General features: G+C 39.2%; 1 protein-coding gene across 4 annotated transcripts in view; it reads left to right on the top strand.

Annotated features, from left to right (window-relative positions):
• Window positions 1-19,866, top strand: part of arfip1 (ADP-ribosylation factor interacting protein 1 (arfaptin 1)) — a 37,975-nt gene that overhangs the window by 15,293 nt on the left and 2,816 nt on the right. For 2 of the 4 annotated variants that reach the window (XM_014195504.2, XM_014195505.2), the window contains 6 exons: window positions 168-267; window positions 11,757-11,864; window positions 12,699-12,811; window positions 15,184-15,405; window positions 18,114-18,271; window positions 18,623-18,797. In XM_014195504.2, the coding sequence (XP_014050979.2) occupies window positions 168-267; window positions 11,757-11,864; window positions 12,699-12,811; window positions 15,184-15,405; window positions 18,114-18,271; window positions 18,623-18,797 (876 nt within the window). 4 annotated transcript variants of the gene reach the window in all.

The raw sequence follows: 19,866 nt of genomic DNA, 5'->3' as shown, positions 1-19,866 counted from the left end.
TGTATTGAAGTAAAAGTTTGAAAATATATAAATAGCAAGGTAAAGTACAGATACCCCCCCAAAAAGGACTTTAGTACCTTAAAGTATTTTTACTTTACACCAGTGTCGTATTCTTCAATGTCAACCCCTATCCTCTGACCGTTGCAATTTTTCCTCCCTGACTTTAGGACCCTTCTTACGGTGACCTGAACCTGTCAGAAAGCCACATCAGCTCTGGAAGCTTTGCCTCGATGACAGAGGGCATCATTGCATCAGGACCATACAAAGGTACAGTAACCAGACTATCAAGAAACGGCATGCAGCAGCAAATTGAATGAAAAGACTGTTTCCAGTGAGTGCAGGTTTTTCCTTTTCTACTGTAACCAGAGTACCTAGTACATTTTCTTTAATGTTTTTTTTTAGGGGGGGAGGGGGTGAAGTGTAGGTCAGCTTTAATATTGCAGATTGTGGCTTCCATCAGTGTAATTGTCTGCATCATTTCCAATACCCCAGATGTATTTATATATATATGTATGTATGTATGTATGTATGTATGTATGTATGTATGTATGTATTTTTATATATATATATATGTATTTTTATATATACATGTATGTATTTTTATATATATATGTATGTATTTTTATATATATATGTATGTATTTTTATATATATATGTATGTATTTTTATATATATATGTATGTATTTTTATATATATATGTATGTATTTTTATATATATATGTATGTATTTTTATATATATATATGTATGTATTTTTATATATATATATGTATGTATTTTTATATATATATATGTATGTATTTTTATATATATATATGTATGTATTTTTATATATATATATGTATGTATTTTTATATATATATATGTATGTATTTTTATATATATATATGTATGTATTTTTATATATATATATGTATGTATTTTTATATATATATATGTATGTATTTTTATATATATATATGTATGTATTTTTATATATATATATGTATGTATTTTTATATATATATATGTATGTATTTTTATATATATATATGTATGTATTTTTATATATATATATGTATGTATTTTTATATATATATATATATATATGTATGTATTTTATATATATATATATATATATGTATGTATTTTTATATATATATATATATATGTATGTATTTTTATATATATATATATATATGTATGTATTTTTATATATATATATATATGTATGTATTTTTATATATATATATATATGTATGTATTTTTATATATATATATATATGTATGTATTTTTATATATATATATATGTATGTATTTTTATATATATATATATGTATGTATTTTTATATATATATATATGTATGTATTTTTATATATATATATATGTATGTATTTTTATATATATATATATGTATGTATTTTTATATATATATATATGTATGTATTTTTATATATATATATATGTATGTATTTTTATATATATATATATGTATGTATTTTTATATATATATATGTATGTATTTTTATATATATATATATGTATGTATTTTTATATATATATATATTATATTTTTATATATATATATATATGTATATTTATATACATATACTATATATATATACATTTATTTATTATCCCCTAACCCTATCATCCCTCCCCTAATTGGAGTAAATTTATGGACAACAATATTTAGGCTTCTACTTCCAGCTTATACATACTATATACAATTTACTGACACAGTATATCTTACAATAGTTATCTTTTGGTTTTAATTCCATCTTTCAGCTACCCTCAACCCCTTCCATCTATCTCTGAAGACCATCTAGTTTTGATTTCTATTTGCCATATATTTTTCAACTGTGCTGTTTCGCAAAAGTTCTTAACCTACATACAGTTGAAGTTGGAAGTTTACATACACTTAGGTTGGGGTCATTAAAACTCGTTTTTCAACCACTCCACAAATTTCTTGTTAAACAAACTATAGTTTTGGGAAGTCGGTTAGGACATCTACTTTGTGCATGACACAAGGACTTTTTCCAACAATTGTTTACAGACAGATTATTTCACTTATAATTCACTGTATCACAATTCCAGTGCGTCAGAGGTTTACATGCACTAAGTTGACTGTGCCTTTAAACAGCTTAGAAAATTCCAGAAAATGTAATGGCTTTAGAAGCTTCTGATGGGCTAATTGACATAATTTGAGTCAATTGGAGGTGTACCTGTGGATGTATTTCAAGGCCTACCTTCAAACTCAGTGCCTCTTTGCTTGAGATCATGAGAAATAAATTGTAGTCGTCCACAAGTCTGGTTCATCCTTGGGAACAATTTCCAAAAGCCTGAAGGTACCACGTTAATCTGTACAAACAATAGTACGCGAGTAACACCATGGGACCATGCAGCCTTCATACCGCCCAGGAATGAGACACGTTCTGTCTCCTAGAGATGAACGTACTTTGGAGTGAAAAGTGCAAATCAATCCCAGAACAACAGCAAAGGATTAAATGTCAGGAATTGTGAAAAACTGAGTTTAAATGTATTTGGCTAAGGTGTATGTAAACCTCCGACTTCAACTGTAAATTTTAAGGACACAGTATATTTTACATTAGTTATCTTGTTATTTTTAGTCCCTGCCTTAAATAAGTGTTTACTAAATTTGTCTCAATGGCCTGTAGCCCAACTTCCACTTGTTACTCTACAACACACATGTCATTGAGCTCAAATTAACGTTATTATATCTAGCCTACACATGATTTAGAACGCCATCCTTACTACATTATCGTTTGAGAGACACTTTTTGGGGTATTCAGGGTTCTACACCAACTTTTTCGACTGGTGGCACAGGTGCTACCAACTTCTTCAGCACCAATTTTCTTATTTTTCTTTTAAATAATTGATAATTACCTGTCCTGTGTCCCATAATGTGCCTGCAGTCCATACAGAACCAGGCTTATAATGATTAGCCATCTTTTAAATTAGCATGCCGTTGTGTTCCTATCAATGATTTGGATAGATTTACAGTAACAGTATAGAAAAGAGACTTAAAATAAAGTGAAAAATGTATTTAAGTGCCATGTTTTTTTTCTTGCTAAATCCTCTAGAGGGCAGAATTTGAAGAAACGATGCTTGATAACACAACGTCAACAAAAAACGGGGGAAGGACTTTGATTTCCCACAGTTTTTTCCCCCCAGGTTTTCGCTTTCAAAATCCAACTTTTTAAATAGAAGAACATCCTAAGTCCACATCAATGCTTAAACCACATTAGGAGACAATATTATTATTGTGTAGTTACCCTTTAGTTTAGGTGGGCACCACCCAGACTGTTGTGTTTGGCTAGCTGTGTTTCTGTAGCCATAGGCGGCGCTTTATAACGATGCTTTATAATAAAGCATTCCATGCATCATCGCATTTGCAGACGTAGGTAAGCTAGGAATAGTAGGTTAATGTGATGAGTAGATTGGGTAGTCATAATGTAGGCTAATATACCTCAGTGTTAGCAAAAAGTACTTCAATGCATGGTTGAGTGCGTAGTGGCATAGAGTAGCCTAGGCTATATCAGATACGTTTCTTGGCCTTTTTTATAAACCCATTTCATGCAATTCTACTACAATTTATATGACTGGAGACGTTAGCAGAATCTTTTTTAGTATGACAAGAATTACTTGGTAGCCTACTTCTGCGGACACTGAAAAACAGATCAATAAAAACAGCGTCTGATCCATATAATCGGCCTACGACAAGGGGAGACACTAATAGCCTACAATCGAGCTCCACAATGGTGTCCTAATACCCATAAAACCTAGCAGTCAAACAGGGAAATGGCTCCAATCGTTTTTCCACCATTCATTTTTCCCATAGGGAATTTTAGAAACACTTACACTTAGGGCTGTGTTTCGTGTAGGCTTACCCTGGCGTAAAGTTTTGATAACCATGTAAATCCGTCTCGGACAAAGTTACTTTTATCAATATATTCGGTGGCTACTTAGACGCTTATTACCATTTTTGAATCCGAGTAAGACAACACATCCCTGTAAGTTAACTCTAGCTGGCACCTTTGCTAACAGGTATTGTGACAATTTAAAACTTGCACAAGACAGTTCACAGAATTGTCCATTTTAAAGAAATTTTTGCCAGTTTATGCATTACTAAATTTAGCTAACATTAGATAGTTAATCCAGAGATTCTTACCTTTGCCTCGATTCGGCAATGTAGTCCCCATCATGGCATTTGTAGTTCTTTATGATAGCCGCATTAGCAGCTAATTAGCATTTATTTTTTGGTAAGTGAAAAAAGGCTAATATATTGTCACCTTGTATTAGAGAGATTTATACAGTAATCAAAATGTAAGTTGGGTGAATTTTGGCCCATTCCTCCTGACACGCACACTTTTTCAGTTCTGCCCACAAATTTTCTATAAGATTGAGGTCAGTGCTTTGTGATGGCCATTCCAATACCTTGACTTTGTTGTCCTTAAGCCATTTTGCCACAACTTTGGAAGTATGCTTGGGGTCATTGTCCATTTGGAAGACCCATTGCGACCAAGCTTTAGCTTCCTGACTGATGTCTTGAGATGTTGCTTCAATATATCCACAACATTTTCCTCACGATGCCATCTATTTTGTGAAGTGCACCAGTCCCTCCTGTAGCAAATCGCACCCCACAACATGATGCTGCCACCCCCGTGCTTCACGGTTTGAATGGTGTTCTTCAGCTTGCAAGCCTCGCCCTTTTTCCTACAAACATAACGATGGTCATTATGGCCAAACAGTTCTATTTTTGTTTTATCAGACCAGAGGATATTTCTCCAAAAAGTACAATCTTTGTCCCCATGTGCAGTTGCAAACCGGAGTCTGGCTTTTTTATGGCAGTTTTGGAGCAGTGGCTTCTTCTTTGCTGAGTGGCCTTTCAGGTTATGTCGATATAGGACTCGTTTTACTGTGGATATAGATACTTTTGTACCTGTTTCCTCCAGCATCTGCACAAGTTCTTTTGCTGTTGTTCTGGGAATGATTTGCACTTTTCGCACCAAAGATAGAATCAGATTTGCCAACTGGAGGGTGAGGGAGAGCATTTAATGTGTCTCTGTGTGTGGAGTAAAGGTGTTCTAGAGTTTATTTAATAAAAAATCTCTGGTTGCACAGGTGACATGCTGGTAGAAATTAGGTATAACCAATTTAAGTTTGCCTGCATTGAAGCCCCCGGCCACTAGGAGCGCCACTTCTAGATGAGCATTTTCTTGTTTGCTTATGTCCTTATACAGCTCATTCAGTGCGGTCTTAGTGCCAGCATCGGGTTGTGGGGGTAAATAGACGGCTAAAAATATAGATAGTGTGGTCTGCAGCTTATCATGAGGTACTCTACTTCAGGCATGCAATAGCTCAAGACTAATGTTAGACATCACGCACCAGCTGTTATTGACAAATAGAGACACACCACCACCCCTTGTCTTACCGGACGTAGCTGTTCTGTCTGGCCGATGCACGGAAACCCAAACATAAGATATTACAGTTTTTAATGTCCCGTTGGTATGATAGTATCGAGCGGAGCTCATCCAGTTTATTCTCCAGTGATTGCACGTTGGCCAATAGAACGGATGGTCGAAGCGGGTTACCCACTCGCCGACAAATTCTCACAAGGCACCTGGATGTGCGCCCCCATATATTTGCACATTACTGTTTTGAATAAATCATGATGATAAAACATAAAATCTGCTTGTGAACCTGAAACTAACAGGTAACATTTTTCACTGGCAATATGTCGCACTGCCAAGTCAGACTGTCACAAATTCAACTTTTTTGGATGCACTATCGAACCCTGGTATTGTTGTTTTTGTCAATGAGTTGGAGAGTCTAGTTTTTAATTCATTAGAATTTTTAAATCAAATGTATCCTGTCTATTGTGGATTTTTTTGGTAGTTTGCGTTACAATTGGGTGCTATCCAGATTTTGTAATACACAGTACCAGTCAAAAGTTTGGACACACCTACTCATTCAAGGGTTTTTCTTTATTTTTACTATTTTCTACATTGTAGAATAGAAGTGAAGACATCAAAACTATGAAATAACACTCATGTTATCATGTACCAAAAAAGTGTTAAACACATAAATCTATTTTATATTTGAGATTCTTCAAAGTATCCACCCTTTGCCTTGATGACAACTTTGCACATGCTTGGCATTCTCTCAACCAGCTTCACCTGGCATGCCTTTTCAACAGTCTTGAAGGAGTTCCCACACATGCTGAGCACTTGTTGGCTGCTTTTCCTTTACTTTGTGGTCCAACCCTTACACAGCCTGGAGGTGTGTTGGGTCATTGTCCTGTTGAAAAACAAATGATAGTCCCACTAAGCGCAAACCAGATGATGGTGTATCGCTGCAAAATGCTGTGGTAGCCATGCTGGTTAAGTGTGCCTTGAATTCTAAATAAATCACTGACAGTGTCAACAGCAAAGCACCCCCACACCATCACACCATCTCCTCCATGCTTCACAGTGGGAACCACACATGTGGAGATAATCCGTTCACCTACTCTGCGTATCACAAAGGCACGGCAGTTGGAACCAAAAATCTCAAATTTGGACTCATCAGACCAAAGGACAGATTTCCCCCATGTCTAATGTCCATTGCTCATGTTTCTTGATCCAAGCAAGTCTCTTCTTCTTATTGGTGTCCTTTAGTAGTGGTTTCTTTGCAGCAAAATGACCAAGAAGGCCTGATTTCAAGCAGTCTCCTCTGAACAGTTGATTTTGAGATGTGTCTGTTGCACTCTGAAGCATTTATTTGGGCTGCAATTTCTGAGGCTGGTACTCCAATGAACTTAAACACTGCAGCAGAGGTAACTCTGGGTCTTCCTTTCCTGTGGTGGGCCTCATGAGAAGCAGTTTCATCATGGCCCTTGATGGTTTTTGCGACTGCGCTTGAAGAAAAATTATTGAAAAGTTACGTATTGACTGACCTTGTCTTAATACCTCTTATGGATTGGACACTTTTTTTTCAATTTCCACCTAAAATTACATACCCATATCTAACTTCCTGTAGCTCAGGACATTAACCTCTCTGGGATATGTCCCACCTCGACAACAGACATCTCATAATTAAAATTCCTCAAACATACAAGTATTATACACCATTTTAAAGATAAACTTCGTGTTAATCCAGCCACAGTGTCTGATTTCAAAAAGGCTTTACTGCGAAAGCATACCATACGATTGTTAGTCTAGTCACAAAAAAACATACAGCCGTTTTCCAGCCAAAGAGAGGAGTCACAAAAAGCAGAAATAGAGATAAAATGAATCACTAACCTTTGATGATCTTCATCAGATGGCACTCATAGGACTTCATGTTACACAATACATGTATTTTTTGTTCGATAAAGTTCATATTTATATCAAAAAATCTCAGTTTACATTGGCGCGTTATGTTCAGTAATGTTTTGCCTACAAAACATCCATTTGCAGAGAGCCACATCAATTTACAGAAATACTCATCATAAACTTTGAAAGATACAAGTGTTATGCATAGGATTATAGATAAACTTCTCCTTAATGCAACCGCTGTGTCAGATTTCAAAAAAGCTTTACGGTGAAAGCACACAATGCGATAATCTGAGTACAGCGCTCAGCCACCAAAACAAGCCATACAGATACCCGCCATGTTGTGGAGTCAACAAAAGTCAGAAATAGTGTTATAAATATTCACAACCTTTCATCTTCATCGGAATGCACTCCCAGGAATCCCAGTTCCACAATAAATGTTCATTTTGTTCGATAAAGTTGCCTCCTTTTTGTTCGCGCGTCCAAATGCACAAGACGCATTTGGATGCATTTTAAGTCCAGACGAAAAGTCATAAAAGTTCCATTACAGTTTGTAGAACCATGTCAAACGATGTATAGAATCAATCTTTAGGATGTTTTTATCATAAATCTTCAATAATATTCCAACCGGACATTTCCTTTGTCTTTAGAAATGAAAGGGAACGGAGCTCGTGCTCACGGCTGTGCGCGTGACTAAACTAAAGGCTTTCAGCCTGACCACTGGTTCAAACAGCTCTTATTCACTCCCCTTTTACAATAGAAGCCTGAAACAATGTTCTAAAGACTGTTGACATCTAGTGGAAGCCTTAGAAAGTGCAACCTGACCAAATTTACACTGTATATTGGATAGGCAATCACTTGAAAAACTACCAACCTCAGATTTCCCACTTCCTGGTTGGATTTTTCTCAGGTTTTTGCCTTCTATATGAGTTCTGTTTATACTCAGACATCATTCAAACAGTTTTAGAAACTTCAGTGTGTATTCTATCCAAATCTACTTATATGCATATCTTATTTTCTGGGCCTGAGTAGCAGGCAGTTTACTTTGGGCACGCTTTTCATCCGAACGTGAAAATACTGCCCCCCAGGCCGAGAGGTTAAGCAAGGATATGCATATTCTTGATACCATTTGAAAGGAAACACTTTGAAGTTTGTGGAAATGTAGAATATAACACATTATGTGCCCAAATGTGCCGAATTGGTCCATTTATACTTTTTCAAGTATAGAGGACATACAAAAATACTAGGGTAATAAAAAAAAATAAAAGCCCTGGAATGAGTAGGTGTGTCCAAACTTTTGACTGGTACTGTGTGTGTGAGTATTGATTAAATAAAACATTATATTTTTTGGACTGTATTTAAAATCATACCATCGGTATTTCAAAATACCCCAGTATGGTATACTGCCCAAGCCTAGTTTGCGTTATTCCCGTGTTTCGACCCTCCGCACTCGCCCTACTCATTCAACCCTGGTGTTCAGGTTGCAAGGTACTTTGTTTGTGTCGCCCTAACAAGCTGCCCCTCTGTCCAGCGCCAGAGATATGGATAGATGAGGACGACATTTGAATTTATAAAGGAGGAGTCCAATTGAGTTTTAATGAATTGCCTCTGATCTCTGTTTGTTTTCCTCCTGGCTCCCCTTTCTTTCATTATCACATCCTCGTTACACATGCAAATAAATTAACTCTCTCCCCCTTGGCAACAGACTGGATGTTGCTGTGGACTCTGAGTGTCCGCCGTCCCCTCTCAAGTCATGTAGATATCATTTATCACTCGGAATTAAACAAGACCTATTGGAAAGTTATTAACACAAGCTGTATAGATTTCAGGCTGTCGTGGGAACTGGAAAATACTTACCTTGGCTTGCCCATTCAAGGAAGGGAGGTGAAGTCACTGAACACAGAGACTTGACGTTTGTATCAATTGACTCTTGTGACTGTAATTAACGGAACCGAAGTTTCACTTCAATGATACAGTATTTATGCAACAATATTCAACAAGACTGCCCTTTTTCAGAAGTTGTCCAGGTCCACATAATGTCTTTTATATAAATAATACATTTTGGTTTCTCTTTTCTTTTCAGTGTAAATTATTATGTAACATTCTTACTACCTGGTGTGTGTGTGTGTATGGGATACAACCATCCCACCTCTGCAGATTTTGCTGTGAAGAGTCAGAATCATTTGGTCACTTGTTTTGGTACTGCCAATTTGTAGCTTGTTTTTGGTCGCAGGTTCAGGAATGGCTGAAGAATTACATTTACTTGGAGCTAACTCTGCAAATGGCACTGCTGGGGGATTTGAAGTCATAGTAAATCGATCAATAATCTAATAATTTTAACAAAACTTTTTTTCTTTAATTAAAATCTGTAGAAACTATGAGAAAGGTTCAGGACTTTTGTGAAACATCACAGTACAGTTGAAAAATATGGTTAATTGAAACCAAACCTGGATGGTTGGGGGGAGCTGAAGGGTTGGAACAAAAAAATAACAAAAAAAACAAGGTGACTAATATACTGTGTCTGTAAAATGTATGTATAAGCAGGAAGTAGAAGCCTAAGTATTGTTGTCCATTAGGTTACTCCAATTAGAGGAGGGATGATTGGGTTAGGGGGAAAATAATAAAGAATTATACACTACCGTTCAAAAGTTTGGGGTCACTTAGAAATGTCCTTGTTTTTGAAAGAAAAGCAACATTTTTTTTGGTCCATTTTAAAATAACATCAAATCGGAAATAGTGTAGACATTGTTTACGTTGTAAATGACTATTGTAGCTGGAAACGGATGATTTTGAATAGAATATCTACATGGGCGTATTGAGGCCCATTATCAGCTACCATCACTCCTGTGTTCCAATGGCACGTTGCGTTAGCTAATCCAAGTTGATCATTTTAAAGGGCTAATTGATTTAGTTTGAGAAACAGACACCTCACAAGTCCTCAACTGGCAGCTTCATTAAATAGTACCAGCAAAACACCAGTCTCAACGTCAACCGTGAAAAGGCGACTCTGGGATGTTGGCCTTCTATGCAGAGTTCATTTGTCCAGTGTCTGTGTTCTTTTGCTCATCTTAATCTTTTCTTTTTACATTTACATTTTAGTCATTTAGCAGACGCTCTTATCCAGAGCGACTTACAGTAGGGAATGCATACATTTCATACATTTTTATTTTTTCCCCCCGTACTGGTCCCCCGTGGGAATCGAACCCACAACCCTGGCGTTGCAAACACCATGCTCTACCAACTGAGCCTCACGGGACGTTTTTTTATTGGCCAGTCTGATATATGGCTTTTTCTTTGCAACTCTGCCATTGGAACACAGGAGTGATGTTTGCTGATAATGGGCCTCTGTACGCCTATAATGGGCCTCTGTACGCCGTTTCCGGCTGCAATCGTCATTTACAACATTAACAATGTCTACACTATCTTTCTGATCAATTTTATGTGATTTTAAGGGACAAAAAAATTTGCTTTTTCAAAACAAGGACATTTCTAAGTGACCCCAAACTTTTGAACAAACAATACATGGGTAATAATGATAATGAAGTGGGTACACTTTGAAAGTTGTAGTCCTTTCCGACATAGCTAGCATACAGTAGTGTTGGTTGATAGTAGCCAAATACTTAGCATCAGAGGCTTTGCGTGATGTGCTGAAATGCCCAGTCATCACCAGCAAGGCGGCGGTGGGTTGAACCATGTCCCAGGCAACAACTTTGAACTCTGTTTGTATACCTTCCTGTTTGTGGGTATGTGGTGTTCATAAGGACACATCAACACACTGAGAAGGTTCCTGACCTGACCTGGGCCAGTATTCACAAAGCGTCTGATCTAGGAGTGCTGATCTAGGATCTGTCCATATATTTCATTCATTATGATTTAAAAGTCTAAACTTATCTTAGATCAGCACTCCTACTCTGACACTTTATGAATACAGACTCAGACTTGATATGTCACTTCTCAACTGGCAAACCCATAAAAGAATCCAAAGGCAAGTCTACAAAGAAAGTAAGGCCATAATGATAGAACCCTGTCATTTTACAGCGACATCTGTGCTTTTCATTAAAGGTCGAGCATAGGCTTAAATGGCAAGTACAAAATGGTTATCCCATGGAGGTTTCTCTGAGAAGTAACATCAAACCAAAAGCAAGGTGCAGGCACAGTACATTGTGTCCAATGTGGTGTCAGGTAGTCCAATTGCTCTAGGAGTCTTTACTTGGTACAATATGAACCTAGTTGTGCCACTGATCCCATTTTAGTCCAGTGGTACTGTTCTGTGCCTGTCATCTCAAGATTACACCTCTTATTCGGTCTTAGTGGTGGCCCGCCCCATCTATAGTGCCATTTAGACCCAAAGGAACATCCAAGGAGGACCTGTGGGAGATTCCATTTGACAGCTCTAGAGAGGGGGGTGTTGTTGAATTGACTCACTAATCAATCGCCACTGTTGCCTGCTGTTTCCAGTGTCAGCAAGCCAGCCCACGTCTCCCGTGGTACCTGTAGCTCCCAGCTCAGCCGCAGCTAGCCGTCTGGCGCGACCCTTCAGCGATAGTCAGACAGAGATACAGAAAGGTACCCGCAGCAACAGAGACGATATATATATATACGGACTTGCTTTCTTCTCCCTCTCTTATTTCTGGTTGGGCTTCTCTCCCCTGCTCCCTCCTTGTACCAAGGCTCTGTGTCATTCCTTCAAAATCCATCGTCCACGTCCTCCTCCATCGACTTCTACTGACGTTTCTCTTCTGTCTTGGCGTCCTTCCCCTCTCTCTCTTCGTTCAATTTCACCTTTGGCTTTTAGCTGCGAAGGATGCAATTACCTGAAAGCTTGACGGTGGGCTCTGGTTTGTAACAGCTGAGGTTAGGCTACTGGAAACTAATTCTGTCGGATGTCTGCATTTCTCCCATAGCTGGTTATAGGGGTCCTCATCTTGTTTCAACATTTCACAAACACACACTTGCTACGACCAACCAAACCTTACACAGCTTCACCTGAGTTTTAATCAGCATCCCTGCTTAACTCCTGTATCCTCCTTGCATCACTGGGCTCCCATAGTTCCTTGCAGGTTGTCTCTCCCTCAAACGGAAAAACCTCCCTTCTACTCTAAATGAAACTCCTTGTTGTTGCTTGTTACTAATTTATTTTCCCTGCAGGTAAATGTATATATTTTGTAGTATTTCACCTGTAGATGATAATCGTCAAAGTATCGTAGTCAGCATCTAACTTTTACTCAGTGTTTCCATGTTCCAGTCTGACACGACTGGAAATGATATATCAATCCTATGATTGATTCACCATAGTCTCACATCTATATTTTATATTCTCTAACACTTTATCTTACAAGAGCCCCAAGCTAACAGATACAGCCTCTCTCGACCATTCATGACAGTCGCCTTTCTCTTCAGGCACTATGCAAGGGCAGCCACAGAGCGGGCCGGTGGTTCTGGCAGACGACCTGAAGAACCCGGCCATGGAAAAACTGGACCTAGTGAGGAAGTGGAGCATCAACACGTACAAAGTAACATTTGCCACCAGCACTTACTGCCCCTCTTTCTTCTTTAACTCCCCCTCACTCACACATTCTCAACCTTGCTTTTTCACACCTCTATCTCCTTAGTACCTCTGTCCTCTCACAATCCGGTTCCCACTTAGCAGGTAGACTACCCCTTTTTTTCCTGGCATCGCAACACACACAGCTTTTCATAGCCAGAGTTGGATTGGTGAGCTACCTATGATCTCATCTGTCCATAATTCCCCAGTGTGCTGGGAAGGTTTACTTATGGCTCCCCTGCTTTATTGTACAGTCGTGGCCAAAGGTTTTGAGAATGACACAAATATACATTTTCACAAAGTTTGCTGCTTCAGTGTCTTTAGATATTTTTGTCAGATGTTACTATGGAATACTGAAGTATAATTACAAGCATTTCATAAGTGTCAGGCTTTTATTGACAATTACATAAAGTTGATGCAAAGAGTCAATATTTGCAGTGTTGACCCTTCTTTTTCAAGACCTCTGCAATCCGCCCTGGCATGCTGTCAATTAACTTCTGGGCCACATCCTGACTAATGGCAGCCCATTCTTGCATAATCAATGCTTGGAGTTTGTCAGAATTTGTGGGTTTTTGTTTGTCCACCTGCCTCTTGAGGATTGACCAAGTTCTCAATGGGATTAAGGTCTGGGGAGTTTCCTGGCAATGGACCCAAAATATCGATGATTTGTTCCCCGCGCCACTTAGTTATCACTTTTGCCTTATGGCAAGGTGCTCCATCATGCTGGAAAAAGCATTGTTTGTCACCAAACTGTTCCTGGATAGTTGGGAGAAGTTGCTATCGGAGGATGTGTTGGTACCATTCTTTATTCATGGTTGTGTTCTTAGGCAAAATTGTGAGTGAGCCCACTCCCTTGGCTGAGAAGCAACCCCACACATGAATGGTCTCAGGATGCTTTAATGTTGGCATGACACAAGACTGATGGTAGTGCTCACCTTGTCTTCTCCGGACAAGCTTTTTTCCAGATGCCCCAAACAATCTGAGAGGGGATTCATCAGAGAAAATGACTTTACCCCAGTCCTCAGCAGTCCAATCCCTGTACCTTTTGCAGAATATCAGTCTGCCTCTGATGTTTTTCCTGGAGAGAAGTGGCTTCTTTGATGCCCTTCTTGACACCAGGCCATCCTCCAAAAGTCTTCGCCTCACTGTGCGTGCAGATGCACTCACACCTGCCTGCTGCCATTCCTGAGCAAGCTCTGTACTGGTGGTGCCCCGATCCCGCAGCTGAATCAACTTTAGGAGACGGTCCTGGCGCGAGCTGGACTTTCTTGGCCGCCCTGAAGCCTTCTTTACAACAATTGAACCGCGCTCCTTGAAGTTCTTGATGATCCGATAAATGGTTAATTTCGGTGCAATCTTACTGGCAGCAATATCCTTGCCTGTGAAGCCCTTTTTTTTGTGCAAAGCAATGATGACGGCACGTGTTTCCTTGCAGGTAACCATGGCTGACAGAGGAAGAACAATGATTCCAAGCACTACCCTCCTTTTTGAAGCTTCCAGTCTGTTATTTGAACTCAATCAGCATGACAGAGTGATCTCCAGCCTTGTCCTCGTCAACACTCACACCTGTGTTAATGAGAGAATCACTGACATGATGTCAGCTGGTCCTTTTGTGGCAGGGCTGAAATGCAGTGGAAATGTTTTTGGGGGATTCAGTTCATTTGCATGGCAAGGAGGGACTTTTCAATTAATTGCAATTCATGTGATCACTCTTCATAAAATTCTGGAGTGTATGCAAATTGCCTTCATACAAACTGAGGCAGCAGACTTTGAACATTTATATTTGTGTCATTCTCAAAACGTTTGGCCACGACTGTACACTCACAAAAGAACGAGACAAAAGGGTTGCTGTAGAACATCTGATTTAGCCAAACTTTCTCAGTGATAATACACGACACTACATACTTTTAATATCCATTAAAGATATTTCTTTGAATGTGATCACAGCTTTAGATAAACTTTAAATAAAATCTGTCTGTTCCCAGATCCAACGTACAGGCTTTAGCTTGGAGGGCTAACATGGTATTGAGACAAGTCGATGACCTGGGGTTGGTTACACTAGGATCCTAACTATGTATCTGATGTTGGGTTCTCAACCCAACATCAGATTCACTAGAATGCTAACGATGTTGGCGCTATCTCATTTGAAACTATGGTCAGCTACTCTCGGACGCTAACTATGCTAACGCTAAGTCGTTTGAAACCCCAGGTCAGTTACACTGGGATAATATATGTTAACGCTAACTTGTTTGAAACGCAAGGTCTGTTATTCTCGAATGCTAAATCGTTCCATTTCTTTGGTCAGTTACACTAGGAATGCTAACACTTCTCTTCCCACAGTGCACCAGGCAGATCTTGTCAGAGAAGCTGGGCCGCGGCTCACGGACGGTGGACCTGGAGCTGGAGGGGCAGATCGAAGTGCTGCGCGACAACAAGCGCAAGTACGAGCACGTGGTCAAGCTGACCCAGACTCTGGCCAACCAGCTCACCCAGATGATGCAGACTCAGCGGCAGCTTGGTGACGCCTTCGCTGATCTCGGCCTCAAGTCGCCAGAGCTCCATGTGAGTCAGTCACTCTTTTTTAACTTTGACCTAAACGAGCAACCTGAAGCTGGAGTAGGTTGAAGAAGTTGAAAACGAACCACTGATACAATATCAGTTTTTTTCTTCATGCCTGTAATGTTAATGTTAGGATTGGGAGTAAAGTAAACTCATCCTAGATCTGTGGTTTGGGACATACCTTTTAAGGATGGCCATTTCTGGCTCTGGTTTGTTATCAGTACTCTGAAATTTTCATAACCACTGATAGCTAGGTGAAAGGACTGGGTAGGTTAACACTATTCTGCTTTCACCTGTCTGATCAGTCAGTGATTTTTCTCCCTTTTTTACTTGAGCTGCTTCAGGTTGCCTCAGTGCGGATGATGCTGAGTGGGTTCACGTGTGTTGAATTCTCAAACGCACTAAAAGCCTTTTGATAAATTGGTTTCATTTTTCTCTATATAAAGTGGATTTAAAAGACAGACGACTTAATGCAAAGCCGGACCTATTTTATGTGACTTAGCTGTTTCATACATGACGCATAATTTATTATTTGTAGTAAATGCATTATTGATATACCCTGAAATAATAAACAAATGTCCCTCGCACTGGTTCTATGCACACTCGCACATACTACACTGGCTCTCCAACACACACACACACACACACACACACACACACACAAAACACGCCCACATGTATATTGACGCTTAACACACTCACACACAGACACACTTTCACGATCTTCACATACACTGCTGCCACTCTGTTTCCTGACAAGGGGTTGGAACAAATGATTTCCCAATCGTTTCGTTCTGAACAGAACTGTAATTTTTTCCCCCCACTGTTCCAACCAGCAAAATGACGTTCTGAACCGGTTCGAACCCTCTTTATTTTTTTATTTTTTACATTTAGCTCCAAATTAAATTCACCAATGGATAGAGCAGCTTGCTATGGAGTGGGCAAGATATGTACATGCATTGGACAGACAAATGTAGGGTGCGGCAGAAATTTTCCGGGTGAGGAGAGCGCTGGGCATGAAGGCATGGGCATGTTGTTGTTATGACATGCATGATCTGAATTAGGCACACAGAATTATATCTATGAAGGAGCGGCTTCGATGAAGACACTTTTTTGAATGTCTTTGAACTTTTGGAGTTGGCGATAACTAACATTGGACCAGGGATAGCCCTTGATCATGACTCTTAGTTCCATTACATTACACATAATGAGGCCTACAGTTTTAAGAGCTAGACCAGAGCTAGCTAGTATGTGTAGAGCGGCACCAGAATTAAAATAGACTTTTGTAGTTAATAAATCCAATGTGAAACGTGATATCGATAGTATCCTTAACCAGAATTAAACAAGTTCATCCATTGTTCTCTAATTTAAAAGATCCCTCTTGCTAATTTTTAAATCACGCTTGTAACGTCAGTAGCTACAGTAGACTGCAGGCTTCGGAGGGAGGGGAAGGTAGCCTACATACGCACTGGCAAAGATTTTCAGCTGGTGGGCAGCTAGACACTGGAAGTTTGAGTAACAGTGAGGGCTTTGCATAGGCGCTTTTAGTTTTTTTGGGGGGACTGGAACAAAATGCACGGAACATAAAATAACGTTATTAACCGGTTCCTATGCTTTTAAAATAACGGCTCTGTTCCTCTCAAAAATGTTATTTTCCGGTTTTGTTATGTTCGCTGAACCGGTTCCAACCCCTGATCCTGATTGCCTAGTCCCTTTTTATCCCGACCTACATGTACATATTACCTCAACTACCTCGCACCCCTGCAAATTGACTCGGTATCGGTACTCCTTATATATAGCCTCGTTATTTTATTTTGTTACTATTTCCTTATTTTTTTGGTGCACATTTTTCTTTTTAACTCTATGGTTGGGAAAGGGCTCATTTAGTAAGCATTTCACGGTGAAGTCTACACCTGTTTTTATTCTGCGCATTTATTTGAAATAAGTGTTTTTAAGTATTTGCTTATGCGTAAATGACAGCTAGTATTTATAGCCACCTAAAACCCATGTCAGATCTAAAGACAATTATGAACAGTAAACTGGGTGGGACCCGTACTTCATGTTCTTTCTTTATTGTAATGGGATTTATGCACATCCCCACCTGCTGCTTAATGAAAGGGTTGTGTGTGTGTACATGTTTGTGTTTCAGTGTTCTGTTTATAAGATGGTAGCACTGCCATGTTTCATGTTAGATTATTTTTTATTTTTTTTAAACAGCCTTCTGTTGTATTATGAATAAGCCCGTCCAAAATTGTTTATTTGCTGTGACATTTAGGCCTAGACGTTTATGGTTTAAGACTTCCATTTTGTATAAAAGGTTTAAATAAACATGTATCTAGATTTAAGAAAGCACAACACATGGTTGGAAGTTAAATGTGACTGTCTGAATTGTCATTGGATTACCATAGATTCAAGTGGTTATGTCAAAATGATCTATGAGCTCTCAATTGGAAACCCTTTAAGGGAATTCTATAATGATTCAATATATGTAATTAAGTCCTCACTCTAAAAGCAATTTTCCCATGACATTGATGGGTCACTCAATATCCATTAATCTCTTTAGGAAATAAAGACCTTTTGCCTCATATTTTAGGGAAGTAGTATTTTGATCATATTCAACGATACTGTGCTTGCTCAGATAATACAATTGTTCTATGGTAGTTATCTTATTGAATTGTCAAAAACAATTGTGACGCAATCTTGTCTTTCAGGAGGAGTTTGGCTACAATGCTGACACTCAAAAACTTTTGTCCAAAAATGGGGAGACCCTACTGGGAGCTATCAACTTCTTCATTGCCAGTGTGAACACACTGGTGGACAAAACAATTGAGGACACTATGATTAACATCAAACAGTATGAAACTGCCAGGTAATGAGAATATCAGTTTAAATTGGTTCACTGTTACTTGTTGACTGACTTGCATCCTCTTATTGAACATTTTGAGGGCATATGTTATTCTTAGTCATTTTCTGAAATGGACTCAGTTTAGGAAATTGCCATGGCCAATTAAGTGTTTTGTAGGATTTTGTTTGACTCTTGGTCGTGTTAGTACCCCTTGCTTGGTACCAGATCTGTTTGTGCTGTATAACCAACTCCTCTGGTCGTTGTCTGGCAAGACGATGACCGTTGGAGTTGTCAGACAGCAATAGTACCCGAAAAATGTAAGTGAAAAAAATTGTATGTAGTTGACCTCCGTCTGCTTTTTGACACCCCCTGTAGGGTTGAGTTTGACGCGTACCGCACAGACCTGGAAGAATTGAACCTGGGGCCGCGGGATGCCACCACTCTGCCCAAGATAGAATACTCCCAGCAGCAGTTCCAGATCCACCGCGAGAAGTACGAGAAGATGCGCAACGACGTCTCCATCAAGCTCAAATTCCTGGAAGAGAACAAGGTACTTCAGAAGCTAGTTTTAGGCGACTCCTGATATGGCAGTTAAGTCTTTTTTTCAGCATCAAGGGCTAGTACAGAATACATGTGACCAGATTTTGCGTCTTTACTAGGATGTAATTGTCTTGGAACCTTTGCTATCAACTTGGGATTAACATGGGTAACCAGCATCCCGGGACTGTCCCTGGAACACTTCACATTTCCCGAAATAATAACCTGGGAAATTACAACATTTTTCCCCAATATCGCACTAATGCAATTCCAAAAATACACAACATGCGCAGCGGCAGATTAGCCAAAAATAAAATAGCACATTATCCAAACAGGTTGTTGCATGGAAGCCTTCTTTAGCCTAGCGTATTTACTTCACACAAAGTATCCATAAATTCAAAGCACACGTCTCATTGACACTGCCGGACTGCACATGCGACCTGAATGCAGTTAAACACTACACCAGGGGTGGGCAATTCCAGTCCTTGAGGGCCTGATTGGTGTCACAGTTTTGCCCCAGCTAATACACCTGACTCCAATAATCACCTAATCATAATCTTCAGTTTAGAATGCAATTTGATTAATCAGCTGTGTTTGCAAGGGATGGAGAAAAGGTGTGACACCAATCAGGCCCCAGAGGACTGGAGTTGCCCACCCCTGCCCTACACTATAGCCTATAAAATGTGTGCTTCTTTGAGCTGTCATTGTGACTCTTCAGACAGTCACAAATTGTATAGGCCTATACCCAATTCACTGTTCAGGAGTCTTATGGTTTGGGGGTAGAAGCTGTTGAGAAGCCTTTTGAACCTAGACTTGGCGCTCCGGTACCGCTTGCCATGGTAGCAGAGAGAACAGTCTATTACTAGTGTGGCTGGAGTCTTTGACAATTTTTTGTGCCTTCCTCTGACACCGCCTGGTATGGAGGTCCTGGATGGCAGGAAGCTTGGCCCCTGTCATGTACTGGGCCGTACGCACTACCCTCTGTAGTGCCTTGCGGTCGGAGGCCGAGCAGTTGCCATACCAGGCAGTGATGCAACCAGTCAGGATGCTCTTGATGGTGTAGCTGTAGAACTTTTTGAGGA

Source organism: Salmo salar, chromosome ssa04 (assembly GCF_905237065.1).
Source record: "Salmo salar chromosome ssa04, Ssal_v3.1, whole genome shotgun sequence".
NCBI classification, from domain to species: Eukaryota; Metazoa; Chordata; class Actinopteri; order Salmoniformes; family Salmonidae; genus Salmo; species Salmo salar.
This window is presented reverse-complemented; position numbering and strand designations above follow the sequence as displayed.